Below are 17,148 nucleotides of genomic sequence, written 5' to 3'. Positions count from 1 at the left end.
AACTAAATTTCCTGAACGACTTCTCCTGATTTTACTACACCCCAGTTTCTCTCTGTCCTCTCCCTCCTCTCCTCTTTTAATGCAAAGTGTGAAAACATCTTCCCCTTTCGTTTTACTTAATGACACTTTCTGACTTATATTTGTATTTGGGGGAGCCTTATTTCACCAGCATGTGCTGTGCTATCAGAGCAGATGAGCTTGCAGAGATGAAATGGTGAAATGACCCAGTAGAGATCAACATCTATAGTATGTGTGTTTTTAAAGACTAAAAATTTTCTACAAAATATATCCAGATATTAGAGAGTAGCTTTTTCTAAAATCCTTAAATGTCATGGCTCTGCAGAGATAATATGGAAGCAATTATCTTACCAAGTGTTTCCTTGGCTTGACCCATGTTCCCCAAAGGTGCTGTATGAACCATCTCTGTGCTTATAATTCAACTGCCTTTGGTACCCTGAAAAAAAAGTTTTCATACATTTGTGAAATAGCAGAGACATTAGAGGATAATTAAGCTGCTTCTTCAATGCTGTCGAAGAATTATTTTATAAACATGTCCCTAAGACTTGATGTACCATTAAATTTTCTAGCTGTAGGGTGAGATATTTTATTGAACATCACAGCAACAATGCCTACAAAATATTAACCAAAGAGATGCTAATTTTAATTCACCAAAAGATTAGGAGATCAATTAACGTTTCTCCTTTCGAGGTATCTCTCACCATTGATGAGGTAGTTGATGGCTTTGGCCTTGGTATTCTCTGTCAGCTGTTGAGTCTCATTCAGATAGTTTAGAACATAGATGTTAGGGACAAAGAGGACCATATTCTGCTCTCCACAACCATAGGGCATCTGGAGAAGATTCTGAAGGTTTTGCACTGCAGAGCCTAGTATATCACCTGGGGAATGAAAGTTATAGAAAAATGAGATGATCACAGTGATGGTTTGTGTTGGGCTAGAGAAATAGACTGGGATAACTAACTGAGAGGCTAAATTACATAGGGGCAAAGGGTAAGAAAGCACAAAAGGTGAAGAGAGAAGAAATAGAAAAGAAAGAAAATAGTAAGACAAAGTAGATCTTTCAAGGATGGAAAAACAGGAAAGAAACTGAATGACAGGTAATACGTCTTTCCTGATGTCTGGCAAGATGCACTACAGTCATTTTCAAATCTCCTAAGAAGCATTACCACCCTGTAAATCACAGAGAAGTGACCTCTTTACCGTACAGAGTTGATCAAGGTGCAATATATAGCACAACATCTGTTCAATTCCATTTCTAACTCATACATAGTGCAACTCTCGGTTTAGTGCTTTTCCTCTCAACGCAAAGCCTAGTGTCAGGGACTCCATTAATCATGGCTGGTGAGGCCCATGCACTGGTTATAGAGATGGACAGATGCTTCCTTTGGACTGAGAGACTCACCCAAAACTGAATATGTTGCCCTGGTTGATCCCTCAACCACATTTGAAGGAACATTCAGTGACAACTTTTCAGGCACTTCAGTTTCTAATGAAAGAAGACAAACACATGTAAGAAAGGGGAAAATGAGATAAATATTCTGTTTTTGATATGAGTCTTTTCGCATGGTCTGGATCCAGCCTTTCATTTCTCTTTGTCTTAATATAATTTCTTCGATGCAATCCAAGTTTCTACTAAAGCCATGATTAATTTCTCAGTGAAATTCAGATTAATCATATACAGTATATTTCTACTACATTTCTGTGGCTTTTTTAATAAGTGTATACTTACGGCATACTTATTTCCTTCTCTTTATAAATTATATTAATTACTACTATTGTTAGTGTTTTGTGACAATCACATTCATTCCGTACATGTGTATCAAGTATATGCTATTTACCAGGCTCTGTTTTAAGTGCAATGATACAGCAATTTTCAAAACAAATTTCCTGATCTCCTGGAGCTTTCATTTTTATGGGAGAGGTAAGATAAATAACGAAGCACATTCATTTGACATGATAAATGTTGTTAAGTGTCATAGGAAAAATTAAATGGCACATGTTTATAGGGAGAGCTAGTAAAATGAGGCAAATTAGGAAGTGCAGAGTGTGTGGAGGAGACTCCCAATTAAATGACTCATTGACAAGAAGTCTTATGTGAGCAGACTCTAGGTAAGTTGGGAGTGCGATTTATAGATACTTGGGACAAGATACTTCCAGGAAAAAGGAAGAAAAAGTAAAAAGACTTCAGAGATTGAAGCGTGCTGGGCGCATTCCAAGTGGAAGAAGACAGCCTGTATGATTAGAACAAAGAGGGCGGGAAGACGTGGTTGTGTATAAAGTCATGGGGTAGTAAGGGTTTGTAGGTGACATTAAAGACTTAAGACTTTGCTTTTGGGGAATGTGGGAAATCCAGGAAAAGTTAGAGCAGAGGAAGGGCATGATCTTACAGGTCCTTTAAAGGGTCCTTCATGCTGTAAGGGAATAAGGAGAGGAGAAGACCAGAACAGCAGTTCTGAGGTTATTGAGATAGTCCAGGAGAGGAAAGACTAGAGTAGTGGACGTGGTGAGCAGTGGGCAGATTCTCAATATAATTTCAGGGTGGAGTCAGCTAAATTTGTGAACAAATTGTACATGAAATGTAAAAGAAAGACTATAACAAAGGTAAACTCCAAAATTTTTATTCCTAACAAGTAGAAGAATGGAATCTCCATCATCTGAGATGAAATTGTGGGAGGAGCAGGTTTGTGAGGCCTAGAAGAGATTCAGTTTTGAGCATGCTTGCTTTGAGATCCCTAGTAGATGGACAGACCTGTGAGTGGGACAATGAGTGGGCAACTGAATACATGATGTTGAGTTCAGGAATAGGGCATCGACCAAAGATGTACATTCTATGATCTCTAGTATGAAGTTGCTATTAAAACCATGTGGCTATATGAAATTATAAAGGAATGTTCCTACAGAGAAGAGGGGTGATCCTGAGAGTGAACACTGTCCTCAAGCTGATTCTAGATGGCACAGAGTAAATATTTTAATTTTTTTTATATAATTATATTAATGATATGAGTAAAATATTAGTGTTCTATACATGTTTGTGACCTGGAGTTCATCTTAAAATAACCTGCTTAAGTAAAAACATGAGCATATTTAAACTAATATTTGAGTAATACATAATTAGTGCCACACAAATATTTCAAGTTTTTTCTTTGAGACAGAGCCTCAAGCTGTCACCCCTGGGTAGAGTGCTGTGACATCACAGCTCACAGCAACCTCCAACTCCTGGGCTCAAGCAATTCTCCTGCCTCTGCCTCCAAAGTAGGTGGAATTACAGGCTATTTCAATATTTTTAACACAGTTTAGGAAAACATTTGGGAAATACAGGTGTATTAGAAAAAGTCCTGTCCTGGGGTTAGTAGCTTGAGTCCTCATAATTAGCTTAGAGTTTTTAGGCAAGTCTTTTAATATATGTCTGTTTCTTTATTCTTAAAATATGGTAGTAAAAACACCTTCAATTGTATTTTCCATTTTTTCCTCTAAGAAAATTGAACCTAACTTCAAATAATTTTCATCAGGAAAATGTTGTTTTTCCTTAAATGTCCTTAGCTTTTCACATGGGAGAGGGTAAGAGTTGTAATTTATGTTTTCGTTTTTTTCAGAGGAAAGCATGCTCCAAAGGACGTTCCACAACTATGGACTATACTTTGGCAAGTGGTGTAATGTGAACATTTTATCTGTTTTTTCACACTTACCTGATGCACAGAGCAGTGTGTTGTAAGTTTCCTCCTTTTCTATTCCTTCAGGCTTTGTATTGACAGAAGAAAGAAAAGCAAAAAAGTAAAGTGATGCTGAATGCATATGAAAAAATCAGTCACTTAAAAGTAGAAAAGAAAACATCAGCAAATAATTGAGTTGGTGATACATTCATATTTTGGGGAGTGAAATGTCACTGTCACATATATATATGTATTAGATGATGCTATATTATATAACAGGCCCTCTGAGACTGAGAGAGTATAGCCACATACCTCAACTAGTAAGGGCTTTACTATAGTATCCTTCTGTCCAAATGTTGGTACTTCCGGCACCTCATTATTGCACAATTCTTGAGACGGCACTGCTTCTGCAGTAGCTGTGAAATTCACTTTACCTGGGGAATAAGTTTCTCAAAGAGTTAAATAGTGATTCTGTATACATAGTTTCTACTTCTTAAATCTCCCAGTATATTTAATGCCATTTTTTTCTTGATCGGTGTTAAAGGACGAGAAAAAGCATGCGTTGGGGTCAGAGTGAAAAGCAAATCAACAGACACATGGCATAGAATTCGTTAACAGCATTATCACTCACCCAGTGATTTTGGAGTCACAGCCCAGGATAAGGTTTTTCTCCCATTTCCACAGACACAGTGAGATTCTTCATTCTTCTCTACTGGGACCGCCAGGAAGGCAGAGGAGGTCTCCAGCTGCACACTGACCTGCCCCCACACCAAACACAAGTTTGTGAAGGGACATGGGCAGAGGGTAGTGGACCCAAGGTAAATCCTACCAAATGCTTTGTATTTTATGGTTTGCAATAAGGGAATTGAAAAACAGACAGAAACTGGCATAAATGCTTAGGAGTTTGCTTAAAGCCAACACAAGGATGAGATGTTTTCTCAAAGTGAAAAAGTGAATAAAGTGGATGTAATGTGTGAATTTAGGAATACAAAGATACAGAGATCTGTATGGATATAACTTTACCACCTCAGACCCATCAGGTAGCTTTGCTCCTAGTATCTGTTCTGTCCCCAAATTAATACAGACCATATTCAGCTATGAGTTACTGCATTACCTAGAGACCTAGGAAAAGCATGGTGACTATAGTCCGTCCTTCTGCTTTCACTTCCAGAGAAGCACCCTTACCCGGATGCAGTGGGACAAGTAGTTGGACACAGTGGCTTTGAGTGTGAAGGCTTCTCCTCGCACCACGGAATAGGGGAGTGTGAGCTCTAGGAAGAAGGGCTGGAAGACTTGAAAAGGGACAACAGGGGAGAGGCCAAGACCCGCAGTTTCAGACAAACAGAGTGCGCTGGCCTTCCACTCCGTGATGGTGTCAGGAACCTTCATCTCCAACTCTTTTCCACCTGATAAGCTAGTGAAGGAACAAAGAAGAAGTATGTGAACAAATCTCCTTTTTAGCATAAGCCATAGCTGATTCTAGGACACAATAACTCAGCAACCTCTTCTCTACTGGGAGAAGTAGTAGAGTGCGGTTAATGCTAAAGTTGACCTAAATTTTGGTGCTCCTAGTGCTTTAGAAGTCCCTCCCTCCCTCCCTTCCTTCTTTCCTTCACTCCTTCCTTCATTTTTTCATTTCTCCCTTCCCTTCCTTTTACTTAAAGGGGATGGTAACCTCTGCTTTTGTTACTTTAGTTCTCTAAGAACCAAATTAGGAAAAAAGAGCATTGCTAAACTATAAGATAAATAAACTGTGAACCTAAATATTTATCAGAAAAGAGTGGGGCAGAACTGAAAGGATTAGGAATCCAGGAAGACATCAGAATCATAGAGGAGATTCAAATCCTGTCATAGACTAAATTCCCCAGAACACATTATACAACTTACTCGAGTTCCACCAAGTCCCAGATCCACGTCTCGGGGAAATATTTCCGGACTGTCTCCTTCACTGGCACATTCTGAAAGCCTGCTTCTACCATCATTGGACAAGCCACTGGTGGACCAGTAACTGGTGGTCCAGAAAGGCCTCCCGTAGGTGCTATAAGGCAACACACATCCCCCAATGTGAACAATCTCATTTTTATGATTAATTTTTATAGCTGCCTTAAATCTCAAGTGGAATAAATATCATTTGCCGAGAATGTTTACTATTGAAACAATTTTCTCCTATTAGCTTGTTATTATTTTGTTCAGTTACCTATTTGTCCTATAAGAAGGCTAAAGTTATTGGTTTGTCTAGAGTTTTTTTCCCCCCTTAGATAGCTGACTAGAGACTTTTAACAGCGCTGAAGTGGAGTGTTCAGGGAAGAGTGCTGGAGCCTTATTGGAGAGCTCATAGAGAGAAGCTACGATGATGCACAAAAAGAAAGAAGGAAGAAGCTGGTAGAGATTGAACCCCTTAATATTCCATGGGAAGGGTAGCTGGTGATATTTTCAGCTTCCCTCACCCTCCTGGCTTCTGAACTTAAAAAGAGCTGCTCTGCTCTCATGAGACCACGTACTGGAGTAGCCTGTGACTCGGGGACTTGAGGGCATGATCCTGGGCTACCAGCTCACACAGGGCTGCTTGTTTCCTCCCGGATGCAAATTATGGTGGAAGGTGTCATAATTGGTGCTTTGTGGAACTTTGCACTGCCCTGGGACCTTCCTCCCTGCATCTTCATGTTACTGGATGCCCTGCACACATTCTTTAGCATCTGCTGACATTGCAGCAGTCACTCAGGGTGCCCAGCCCCAGCAGTGCAGCAGGGTTCCCAGTGGTCTATCCTCAGGCATTGCCATTATTCATGGAAAGGGAGTGTACTGCACCAAAGGAGCACCCCTTAGAACAAAGGAAACGAGGAACATGGGCTTTTCTGTGTCCTAGAGTTCCCCAGTAGTGGGCACTGTGCTGGGCTCTAGTGGGGGAAACTGTGGTTCCACCACAGGGGTCCGGCAGCCCCAGGGCTCATGAAGGGACATGGAGAGGGGGATTTCTTCTCTCCCCGCAACTGCTATGGATTAAGCAGCTGCTGTTCTATGGTAGGTCAGCACAGATATGGCCTATGGACAGCCATTCAGGATCATTTAGTGGTGACTCCATGCCTACAGGAGGTGTGCCTTGTGGTTTAAGCTTGAGCAAGGGGTAGGACCCTTCTCCTTCTCCACATGGAACAGCGGTATTCCTGCAGATGGACATTGGTGTCTACCTGATTTGAATATCCTGAGCATTAGGACAGGAGCATGACAGGGAGGCAGATCACATTTCTGCCAGCCTGGTAGTGGAGCTGGGGCAGCTGTCCTCTCTCCCACCTGTGGAAACCTTGATACAACCATCTGCTTCTGCCACAGCCAGTTCTGATCCACGTGCACCACCTACTGGCTTAGATCCTGAACTGCACAACCCAGTGAAAAATATACCTGCAAAAATACATAGAACTGAGGAATGAGATAAATAAATGTTCCTGAGACTTTCACATTCTGGCTCTGCAGGAGATACCGAGCTGCTCACACTCCCAGTGCATTGCTACAACAACCAGCATCTGAGAAAGCCACCACACAAAGGCTATCTATAACAAGGGAACTCATGCAGAGTCTTTGTCACTGAAAGTACACGGAACCAAAGCCAGGTGATCATATACAATATACATTATAGTCACATCCTGAAGGTGGAAAAAAACCCCATCCAACTGAAAATAAATTCTAAAATAAGAAGAAAGACAGTCTATCTGGATCAGAAGAAACCAAAGAAATAATTTTGATAATATGAAAAAACAGTTTTACAACACCCCCAAAGGATCATACTAACTTTTCAGCAGTAGATCCAAATGAAAATGAAATCTTGGAAATATCAAATAAAGAATTCAAAATACTGATTATAGAGAAGCTCAGTGAAATCCAAGAGAAAGTTGAAAGTCAACACAAAGAAATAAGAAAAGCAACTCAGGATATGAATGAAAAATTTCTTTACTTTTTAAAAAATATTATGCTTAAAAATTTTTTTATTTCAAAATATTACTTAAGAGGGTACAAAGTTTTCTTTTTAAACATAGATATCTTGTATAATGTTAAAGTCAGGGCGTTTGGTGTGCACATTACCAGAATAGGGTTCACTGTACCCAATAGGTAAGTTTTTATGCTACATCAATTTTTCTACCCTCCCTCCATGAGTGAAAATTTTTCTAAAGAGACAGATATTTAAAGAAAACTCAAACACCACCAGCAGGAAAATAATTGCAATCTAATATTCCTGGCGCTAAGATGTTATAGCTGGGAGGACAGCAATTCAGATATCAAAAGCACCTTGTCCTAAACAAACAAAAAAAAGAACCAAACAAACAGAGCATTTGTAAATAAAAAAATTCATTTAGGTACAATATTGGGATATGTGGCACACATAACTACAAGTTGGACTTTGAATTTTATCTTACAAACAAAAGTAATGTAACCTAATTGTATGTACCCTCATATTAACCTGAAATTAAAAAAATGGAAATTACAAAAGATTGCAGAAAGTTTTAACAACAGACTAGACAGAAGAATTCAGAGCTTGAAGACAAGTCTTCAGAATTAACCCATTAGACAAAAGGAAAAAAATTTAAAAAATGAACAAAGCTTTCTAAAAATACGGGATTAAGTAAAGTACCAAGTCTATAAGTCATAGGTATTACTGAGGGAGAAGAAGAAAAAGCAAAAAGTTTGGAAAACATATTTGAGGGAGTAACAGAGGAAAACTTCTCTGGTTTTGCTAGAGATTTAGATATTCAGATATGAGAAACTTAAGGAATTGCTGGGAGATTTATTACAAGACAAACTTCACCAACACATATAGTCACCAGATTGTTTAAACTCAACAAGAAGGAAAGAATTCTAAGAGGAGCAGGAGTCAATGAAATGTTCTATGAAAAGATAAACAACACTGAAAGACCACTGCTGGCTAGATGAACCAAGAAAAGAAAAGACAAAATTTTGATAAACTCAATCAAAAATGAAAAAGGAGACATTATAATTGATACCACAGAAATACAAAATATTATCTGAGAATAGTATGTACATGTCTGTGCCAACAAACTTGAAAACCTAGAGGAAATGAATAAATTCCTTGAAACATACAAACTTGTAGGCTTGAATCAGGAAGAAATGGAACTCCTGAACCTACCAATAGTGAGTAGAAACAAAAAAAGGTCCAAGACCAGACAGATTCACAGCCAAGTTCTCTCAGATCTGTAATAAAAAGCTGGTAACAATTCAACCAAAACTATTTCAAAAGATCAAAAAAGAGGGAATCCTTTCTAACTTATTCTATGAAGCCAGTATCACCCTTATACTGAAACTAAGCAATGACACAACAACAAAAAAGAAAACTACAGACCCATATTCTTGAGGAACTTAGGTGTAGAAGTCCTTAGCAGAATACTAGCAAACTGAATCCAACATCATATGAAAAATATGATATACTCTTCTCAAGTGGGTTTTATTCTAGGGATAAAAGGAAGTTTCAATATATGCAAATCAGTAAGTGTGATTTACTATGCAAGCAGAATTAAAAACAAAAACCATATGATCGTTTCAATAGATGCAGAAAAAGGGTTTGATAAAATTCAGAATGACTTCATGATAAAAACACTTGATAAACTTGGCATAGAAGGAACATACCTCAAAATAATAGAAGCCATGTTATGACAGACCCACAGCCAAGATCATACTAAACAAAGTAAAGTTGAAAGTATTCCTGCTAAAAACCAATTGAGACAAGGGTGCCTATCATCTTCACTCTTATTTAACATAGTACTGGAAATCCAGGCCAGAGAAATCAGACCAGAAGAAAAATAAAGGACATCCAAGTCAGAAAAAAGGAAGCTAAAGTGTCTGTTTGGTGATATAAACATATAACTACAAAATTTTACAGACTCTTCCAAAAGACTCCTAGATTTAATAAGTGAATTCTGTAAAATCTCAGGGTACAAAAATCAATGAGTACTGAAATCAGTAGCATTTCTACACACCAATAATGACCAAACTTGTAAACAAGAACTCAATCCATTTATAATAGCTACAAAAAAAAAATTACCTAGGAACATATTGAACCGAGGAAGTGAAAAATATCTATCAGGAAAAGTACAAACACTGATGAAAGAAATTGTAGATGATAGAAACAAATGGAAAAACATCCTATTCTCATAAATTGAAAGAATCAGTATTGTTAAAATGAGTATATTACCTAAAGCAATCTATAGATTCAATATAATTCCTATCAAAGTACCAATTCTGTTTTCCACAGAATTAGATAAAATAGTCCTAAAATTCATAGCCAAAGAGAACCTGGAGAGCCAAATCAATCCTAAGCAGAAATAACAAAGCTGCAGGCCTCACATTATCTGACTTCAAATTATACTATAAGGCTTCAGTAACCAGCATGGTACTAGTATAAAACTAGGCACATAGTAGTGGTACAGAATAGAGAACCAATAAATAAAGCCACACACATAGAAGCAACTGATTTTCAAGAAAGCAGACGAAAACAATATAGTGGGAAATGAATACCCTATTCAGCAAATGGTGCTGGAAGAACTGAATAGTCTCATGCAGAAGAATGAAACTAGACCCTACTTCTCATTGTATATAAAAATTAACTAAAGATGGATTGAAGACTTAAACGTAAGATCTAAAATTGTTAAAATATAAAAATAAAATCTAGGGAAAACTCTGTTGCACATTGGCTTAGGCAAATAATTTATGACTAAGACCCCAAAAGCAAATGTAAGAAAAATAAAAATTAACATATGGGACTTAATGAAGCTAAAAAGCTTCTGTATAGAAAAAAAAATCAACAGAATAAATAGACAGCTTATAGAATAGGAAAAAATGTTCATAAACTGTGCATCCGACAAAGGATTAATCACCAAAATCTGCAAGGAACCCAAACATTAAGCAATAAAGAAACAACTCCATTCAAAAGTAAGCAAATGACATGAAGGAATATTTTTCAAAAGAAGACATACACATCGCTAACAAACATGAAAAAATGCTCAATATCACTAATAGAGAAATGCAAGTTAAACTCACAATGAAATCCCATCTTACTCTAGTCAGAATGTCATTATTGAAAAGTCAAAACACAGGGAGGAGAGCAAGATGGTGGCCGAGTAACAGCTTCCTTGCATCTGGGCACCGTGAGTCTGGGGATATAGGACTCCAGGCATCTCTGGCTGGTGGGATCTGCCTATCATCACCCCTGTGAAGATACAGAGAGTCAGCGAGAGACTTCTGGACCCCAAGAGGAGGACTAAAACAGTGGAAAACCAGCAAGTGGTCGCATGTGTTCAACTGTAAGTTCAGTAGCAGTGAGACTGCAAACCGGAAAGGCCTTACCTGTGAACTGTTTTGGTGTCTTTGGACGTGGCACTCAGTTGAACTGCCTTGGGGAGAGCCTGGGCGGGAATGCAGAGAAGTTTGGCCATTGTCTGGGGTCCCAGTCTGAGCCTCTGAGCCAGACGGAGCTAATAGTGTTCGGCTGTGGGCCACAGGGAGCCATTGTGAGCGATCTGCCCCGGCAAGCTCTGCCCTCAGGGTTGCAGAGCTAGAATCGGGTGGGAGCTGGTAACCCAGCAACCAAGTAGCCTAAGGGTGAGGTCTGAGCTGCCTTGCAACCCTAACCCTCAGGGGCAGAGTGAGACCGGTTTTGGCACACTGGGTAAGTGGATAGCCACTTCAGCAGTGATTCCAGCGACAAGCACTTTCCTGGGAAAGCTTCTGCTCAGCAAGTTTACAAGTTCAAAGTGCCTTTTAAGTGGGCTGAAGAGAGATTTAGGGTGTCTACCTGCTGGGGTATGAGAAATCAGCAGCCTCCAGTTGTATCAGAATTGTGATTAATATCTCATACCCCAGAAGAGCACGTGTTGCCCAGACAATATTCAACAACATATACATACTGCTTTGTTTTTGGTTGTGTTTTTTTGGGGTTTGGTTTTTTTTTGTTTATTTTGATGTTGTTGTTTTTTTTTAATGTCAACCTTTTCTGTACAGATCTTTTTTCTTTCTCAATTTTTCTAGTTTAATTATAATTTCCCATTGCTGCCTTTTTTAATAACTAGAATTTCTTTTTTGCTAGTGTTTCTACTGCTATTATTTGGTTTTTCACCCAATATTATCCCATAAAGTTTTCTGTTTGCTTGTTTTAGTTTGATTTATAGCATTTTTTTTTATTGTTGGGGATTCATTGAGGGTACAATTTATAGCATTTTTGTTTTTCCTCTCTATTTGGTGGAGGTGGGGTACTGTGTCTGATCAGGTTAGCAAAGAGCTGCTGACCTCAAGGGAACCACCCAACTTGGCAACTCCAGAAGGTGGGGTTTTTTTTAATGTTGTGTCAAAGTACCCTACTGTACACCTATATTGCTCTGTCTCCCTCTTTCCGTGCCTCTCTTCTTTTTGTCAATATTACTTTTACCCACCCCCTCTCCTTTCTCTATTTTTTTTTTCTTTTCACTCGGTCCTCCTTTCTTTCATCCCTTTCTTGCTCTTCAACATTCTCATCCTTCTGGTACTGTACAAAAAGGACTCATCTAACCCTTAGTCCACAGGCACGAAAACTTAAAGAGCAAGAGGAAGTGAAAGGAAAATTAGGGCAAAGAAACAGATAAAAGAAATCACTCATAAGGAACAATCAGCAGAAAACTCCAGGCAACATGAAGAACCAGTCCAGAACAACCCTGCCAAGGGACCATGAGGTAGCTACTGCAGAGGATTCCACCTGTAAAGAAATGTTAGGACTGACAGAAAGGGAATTTAGAATACACATGATCAAAACAATGAAAGAAATGATGGAAACAATGAAGGAAACTGGTAATAAAGTGGAAAATAACCAAAAGGAAATCCAGAAATAGAATCAAATAAGAGATGAACGATATGAAGAATATAAAAAGGATATAGCAGAGCTGAAGGAACTGACAAGGTCAATTAGGGAACTTAAAGATGCAATGGAAAGTATTAGCAACAGGTTAGACCATGCAGAAGAAAGAATTTCAGAGGTAGAAGACAAAGTTCTTGAGATAACTCAGATAGTAAAAGAGGCAGAAAAGAAGAGAGAGGAAGCAGAATGTTCACTGTCAGAATTATGGGACTTTATGAAGCATTCCAACATATGAGTTATAGGAATCCCAGAAGGGGAAGAAGAATGCCCCAGAGGAATGCAAGCCATACTAGAGAATATTATAAAAGAAAAATTCCCAAATATCACCAAAGATTCTGACACACTGCTTTCAGAGGGATATCGGACCCCAGGTCGCCTCAACTCTAACCGAGCTTCTCCAAGACACATTGTGATGAACCTGTTCAAAGTCAAGACAAAAGAAAAGATTCTGCAAGCTGCCAGGAGTAAGCGCCAGTTGACCTACAGGGGCAAATCCATCAGACTTCTCTAATGAAACTTTCCAAGCAAGAAGACAATGGTCATCTACCTTTAATCTACTTAAACAGAACAATTTCCAGCCCAGAATTCTGTACCCTGCTAAGCTAAGCTTCAAAATTGACGGAGAAATCAAATCATTTTCGGATATACAAACATTGAGAAAATTCGCCACAACAAGACCAGCTCTACAGGAAATACTTCAACCTGTTCTGCACACTGACCACCATAATGGATCAGCAGCAAAGTAAGAACTCAGAAATTAAAGGACAGAACCTAACCTCCACACTAATGCAAAAGATAAAACTAAGCAATGGACTCTCACAAAATAAGATGAATGGAATACTACCACACTTATCAATTATCTCAATAAATGTTAATGGCTTGAATTCCCCACTAAAGAGACATAGATTGGCTGACTGGATTAAAAAACACAAGCCATCCATTTGCTGTCAGCAAGAAACACACCTGGCTTCAAAAGACAAATTAAAGCTCCGAGTCAAGGGTTGGAAGATAATTTTTCAGGCAAATGGCATTCAGAAGAAAAGAGGAGTTGCAATCTTATTTCCAGATTCATGTGGATTTACAGCAACTAAAGTCAAAAAAGACAAAGATGGTCACTTTATATTGGTCAAGGGAAAAATACAACAAGAAGATGTTTCAATTCTAAATATTTATGCACCCAATTTAATGCTCCCAGATTCTTGAAAGAGACCTTACTCAGTCTGAGCAATATGATATCTGATAATACCATAATAACAGGGGACTTGAATACTCCTCTTACAGAGCTGGACAGATCCTCTAAACAGAAATTAAACAAAGATATAAGAGATTTAAATGAGACCCTAGAACAACTGTGCTTGATAGACACTTATAGAGCACTCCATCCCAAAGATAAAGAATATACATTCTTCTCATCACCCCATGGAACATTCTCCAAAATTGATCATATCCTGGGACACAAAACAAATATCAACAGAATCAAAAGAATTGAAATTTTACCTTGTATCTTCTCAGACCATAAGGCACTAAAGGTGGAACTCAACTCTAACAAAAACGCTCGACTCCACACAAAGGCATGGAAATTAAACAATCTTCTGTTGAATAACAGATGGGTGCAGGAAGAAATAAAACAGGAAATCATTAACTTCCTTGAGCATAACAACAATGAAGACACAAGCTACCAAAACCTTGTGTAGGATACTGCAAAAGCAGTTTTGAGAGGACAATGCATCGCTTTAGATGCCTACATTTGAAAAACAGAAAGAGAGTGCATCAACAATCTCACAAGCCATCTTATGGAATAGGAAAAAGAAGAACAATCTAAGCCTAAACTCAGTAGAAGAAAAGAAATATCCAAAATCAAATCAGAGATCAATGAAATTGAAAACAAAAGAATCATTCAGAAAATTAATGAAAAAAGGAGTTGGTTTTTTGAAAAAATAAATAAAATAGATAAACCATTGGCCAGCCTAACGAGAAATAGAAAAGTAAAATCTCTAGTAACCTCAATCAGAAATGATAAAGGGGAAATAACAACTGATCCCACAAGAGATCATATTTGAATACTACCAGAAACTCTATGCCCAGAAATTTGACAATGTGAAGGAAATGGATCAATATTTGGAATCACACCCTCTCCCTAGACTTAGCCAGGAAGAAATAGAGCTCCTGAACAGAACAATTTCAAGCACTGAGATCAAAGAAACAATAAAAAATCTTCCAACCAAAAAATGCCCTGGTCCAGATGGCTTCACTCCAGAATTCTATCAAACCTTCAAGGAAGAGCTTATTCCTGTACTGCAGAAATTATTCCAAAAAATTGAGGAAGAAGGAATCTTCCCCAACACATTCTATGAAGCAAACATCACCCTGATACCAAAACCAGGGAAAGACCCAAACAAAAAGGAGAATTTCAGACCAATCTCACTCATGAATACAGATGGAAAATTCTCAACAAAATCCTAGCCAATAGATACAGCTTATCATCAAAAAAGTCATTCATCATGATCAAGTAGGCTTCATCCCAGGGATGCAAGGCTGGTTTAACATATGCAAGTCCATAAACGTTATCCATCAAATTAACAGAGGCAAAAATAAATATCACATGATCCTCTCAATAGATGCAGAAAAAGCACTTGATAAAATCCAGCATCCTTTTCTAATTAGAACACTGAAGAGTATAGGCATAGGTGGCACATTTCTTAAACTGATCAAAGCTATCTATGACAAACCCACAGCCAATATTTTAGTGAATGGAGTAAAGCTGAAAGCTTTTCCATTTAGAACTAAAACCAGACAAGGTTATCCTCTATCACCATTACTATTCAACATAGTGTTGGAAGTTCCAGCCAATACAATCAGGCAAGAGAAGGAAATAAAGGGCATCCAAATGGGAGCAGAGGAGGAAAAACTCTCCCTCTTTGCTGCCAATATAATCTTATTCTTAGAGAACCCCAAAGACTCAACCACAGGACTCCTGGAAGTCATCAAAAAATATAGTAATGTCTCAGGATATAAAATCAATGTCCACAAGTCAGTACCCTGTGTATATGCCAATAATAGCCAAGATGAGAGGCTAATTAAGGACACAACTCCCTTCCCCATAGCTCCGAAGAAAATGAAATACCTAGGAATATACCTAACAAAAGAGGTGAAGGACCTCTGTAAAGAAAATTACGAAACCTTAAGAAAAGAAATAGCAGAGGATATTAACAAATGGAAGAACATGCCATGGCTGTTAAGAATCAACATTGATAAAATGTCTATACTTCCCAAAGCAATCTATAGATTCAATGCCATCCCTATTAAAATACCAACATTGCACTTTCAAGACTTGGAAAAAATAATTCTTCATTTTGTATGGGACCAAAAAAAAAAATACCCATATAACTAAGACAGTTCTTAGTAATAAAAATAAAGCTGGGGGTATCAGCATACCAGATTTTAGGCTGTAATACAAGACTATAGTGGTCAAAACAGCATGGTACTGGCACAAAAATAGAGACACAGACGTTTGGTATGGAATAGAAAACCAGGAAAATAAACCAACATTTTCATTTAGCCACCTAATCTTTGATAAACCAAAGAAGAACATACATGGGGGGCAGTACTCCCTATTCAATAAGTGGTGCTGGGGGCAGTGCCTGTGGCTCAAGGAGTAGGATGCCAGCCCCATATACTGGGGGTGATGGGTTCAAGCCCAGCCCTGGCCAAAAGTGCAAAATAATAATAATGACAATAAAAATAAATAAATAAATGGCGCTGGAAGAACTGTATATCCACATGTAAAAGACCAAAACTGGACCCGCACCTTTCTCCACTCACAAAAATTGATTCAAGATGGATAAAGACTTAAATTTAAGGCATGAAATGACAAAAATCCTCAATGAAAACATAGGAAAAACACCGGAAGATATCGGCCTGGGAAAGACTTTATGAAGAAGACTTCCATGGCAATCACAACAACAACAAAAATAAACAAATGGGACTTACTTAAACTGAAAAGCTTCTGCACAGCTAAAGATACAACAACCAAAGCAAATAGATAACCTACGCAATGGGAGAGGATATTTGCATATTTATCACACAAAAGTTTGATAACTAGGATCTATAGAGAACTCAAATTAATCCACATGAAAAAATCCAACAATCCCATATATCAATGGACAAGGGACATGAATAGAACCTTCTCTGAAGAAGACAGACAAATGGCTAACAAACATGAAAAAATGCTCATCATCCCTAATTATTAGAGAAATGCTAATCAAAACCACCCTGAGGTAACATCTAACCCCAGCAAGAAAGGCCCACATCACAAAACCTCAAAACTACAGATGCTGGCATGGATCTGGAGAGAAGGAAACACTTTTACACTGCTGGTGGGACTGCAAACTAATACAATCTTTTTGGAAGGAAGTATAGAGAACCCTCAAAGAACAGAAGCTAGACTTCCCATTTGATCCTGCATCTACCCAGAAGGAAAAAAGTCCTTTTACCATAAGGACACTTGCACTAGACTGTTTACTGCAGATCAATTCACAATCACCAAAATGTGAAATCAGCCTAAATGCCTCTCAACCCAGGAATGGATTA

General features: G+C 38.3%; 1 protein-coding gene across 1 annotated transcript in view; it reads right to left on the bottom strand.

Moving 5' to 3' along the window:
- Positions 1-17,148, bottom strand: part of LOC128560949 (pregnancy zone protein-like) — a 61,760-nt gene that overhangs the window by 7,880 nt on the left and 36,732 nt on the right. The window contains exons 18-25 of the mRNA XM_053554628.1: positions 5,556-5,706; positions 4,854-5,082; positions 4,300-4,426; positions 3,981-4,102; positions 3,705-3,756; positions 1,421-1,504; positions 720-896; positions 370-454 (exon numbers count right to left, since the gene is read on the bottom strand). Of these exons, the coding sequence (XP_053410603.1) occupies positions 370-454; positions 720-896; positions 1,421-1,504; positions 3,705-3,756; positions 3,981-4,102; positions 4,300-4,426; positions 4,854-5,082; positions 5,556-5,706 (1,027 nt within the window). The remainder of the gene's footprint in view (positions 1-369; positions 455-719; positions 897-1,420; positions 1,505-3,704; positions 3,757-3,980; positions 4,103-4,299; positions 4,427-4,853; positions 5,083-5,555; positions 5,707-17,148) is intronic.

Source organism: Nycticebus coucang, chromosome 12 (genome assembly GCF_027406575.1).
Source record: "Nycticebus coucang isolate mNycCou1 chromosome 12, mNycCou1.pri, whole genome shotgun sequence".
Taxonomy (NCBI): Eukaryota; Metazoa; Chordata; class Mammalia; order Primates; family Lorisidae; genus Nycticebus; species Nycticebus coucang.
This window is presented reverse-complemented; position numbering and strand designations above follow the sequence as displayed.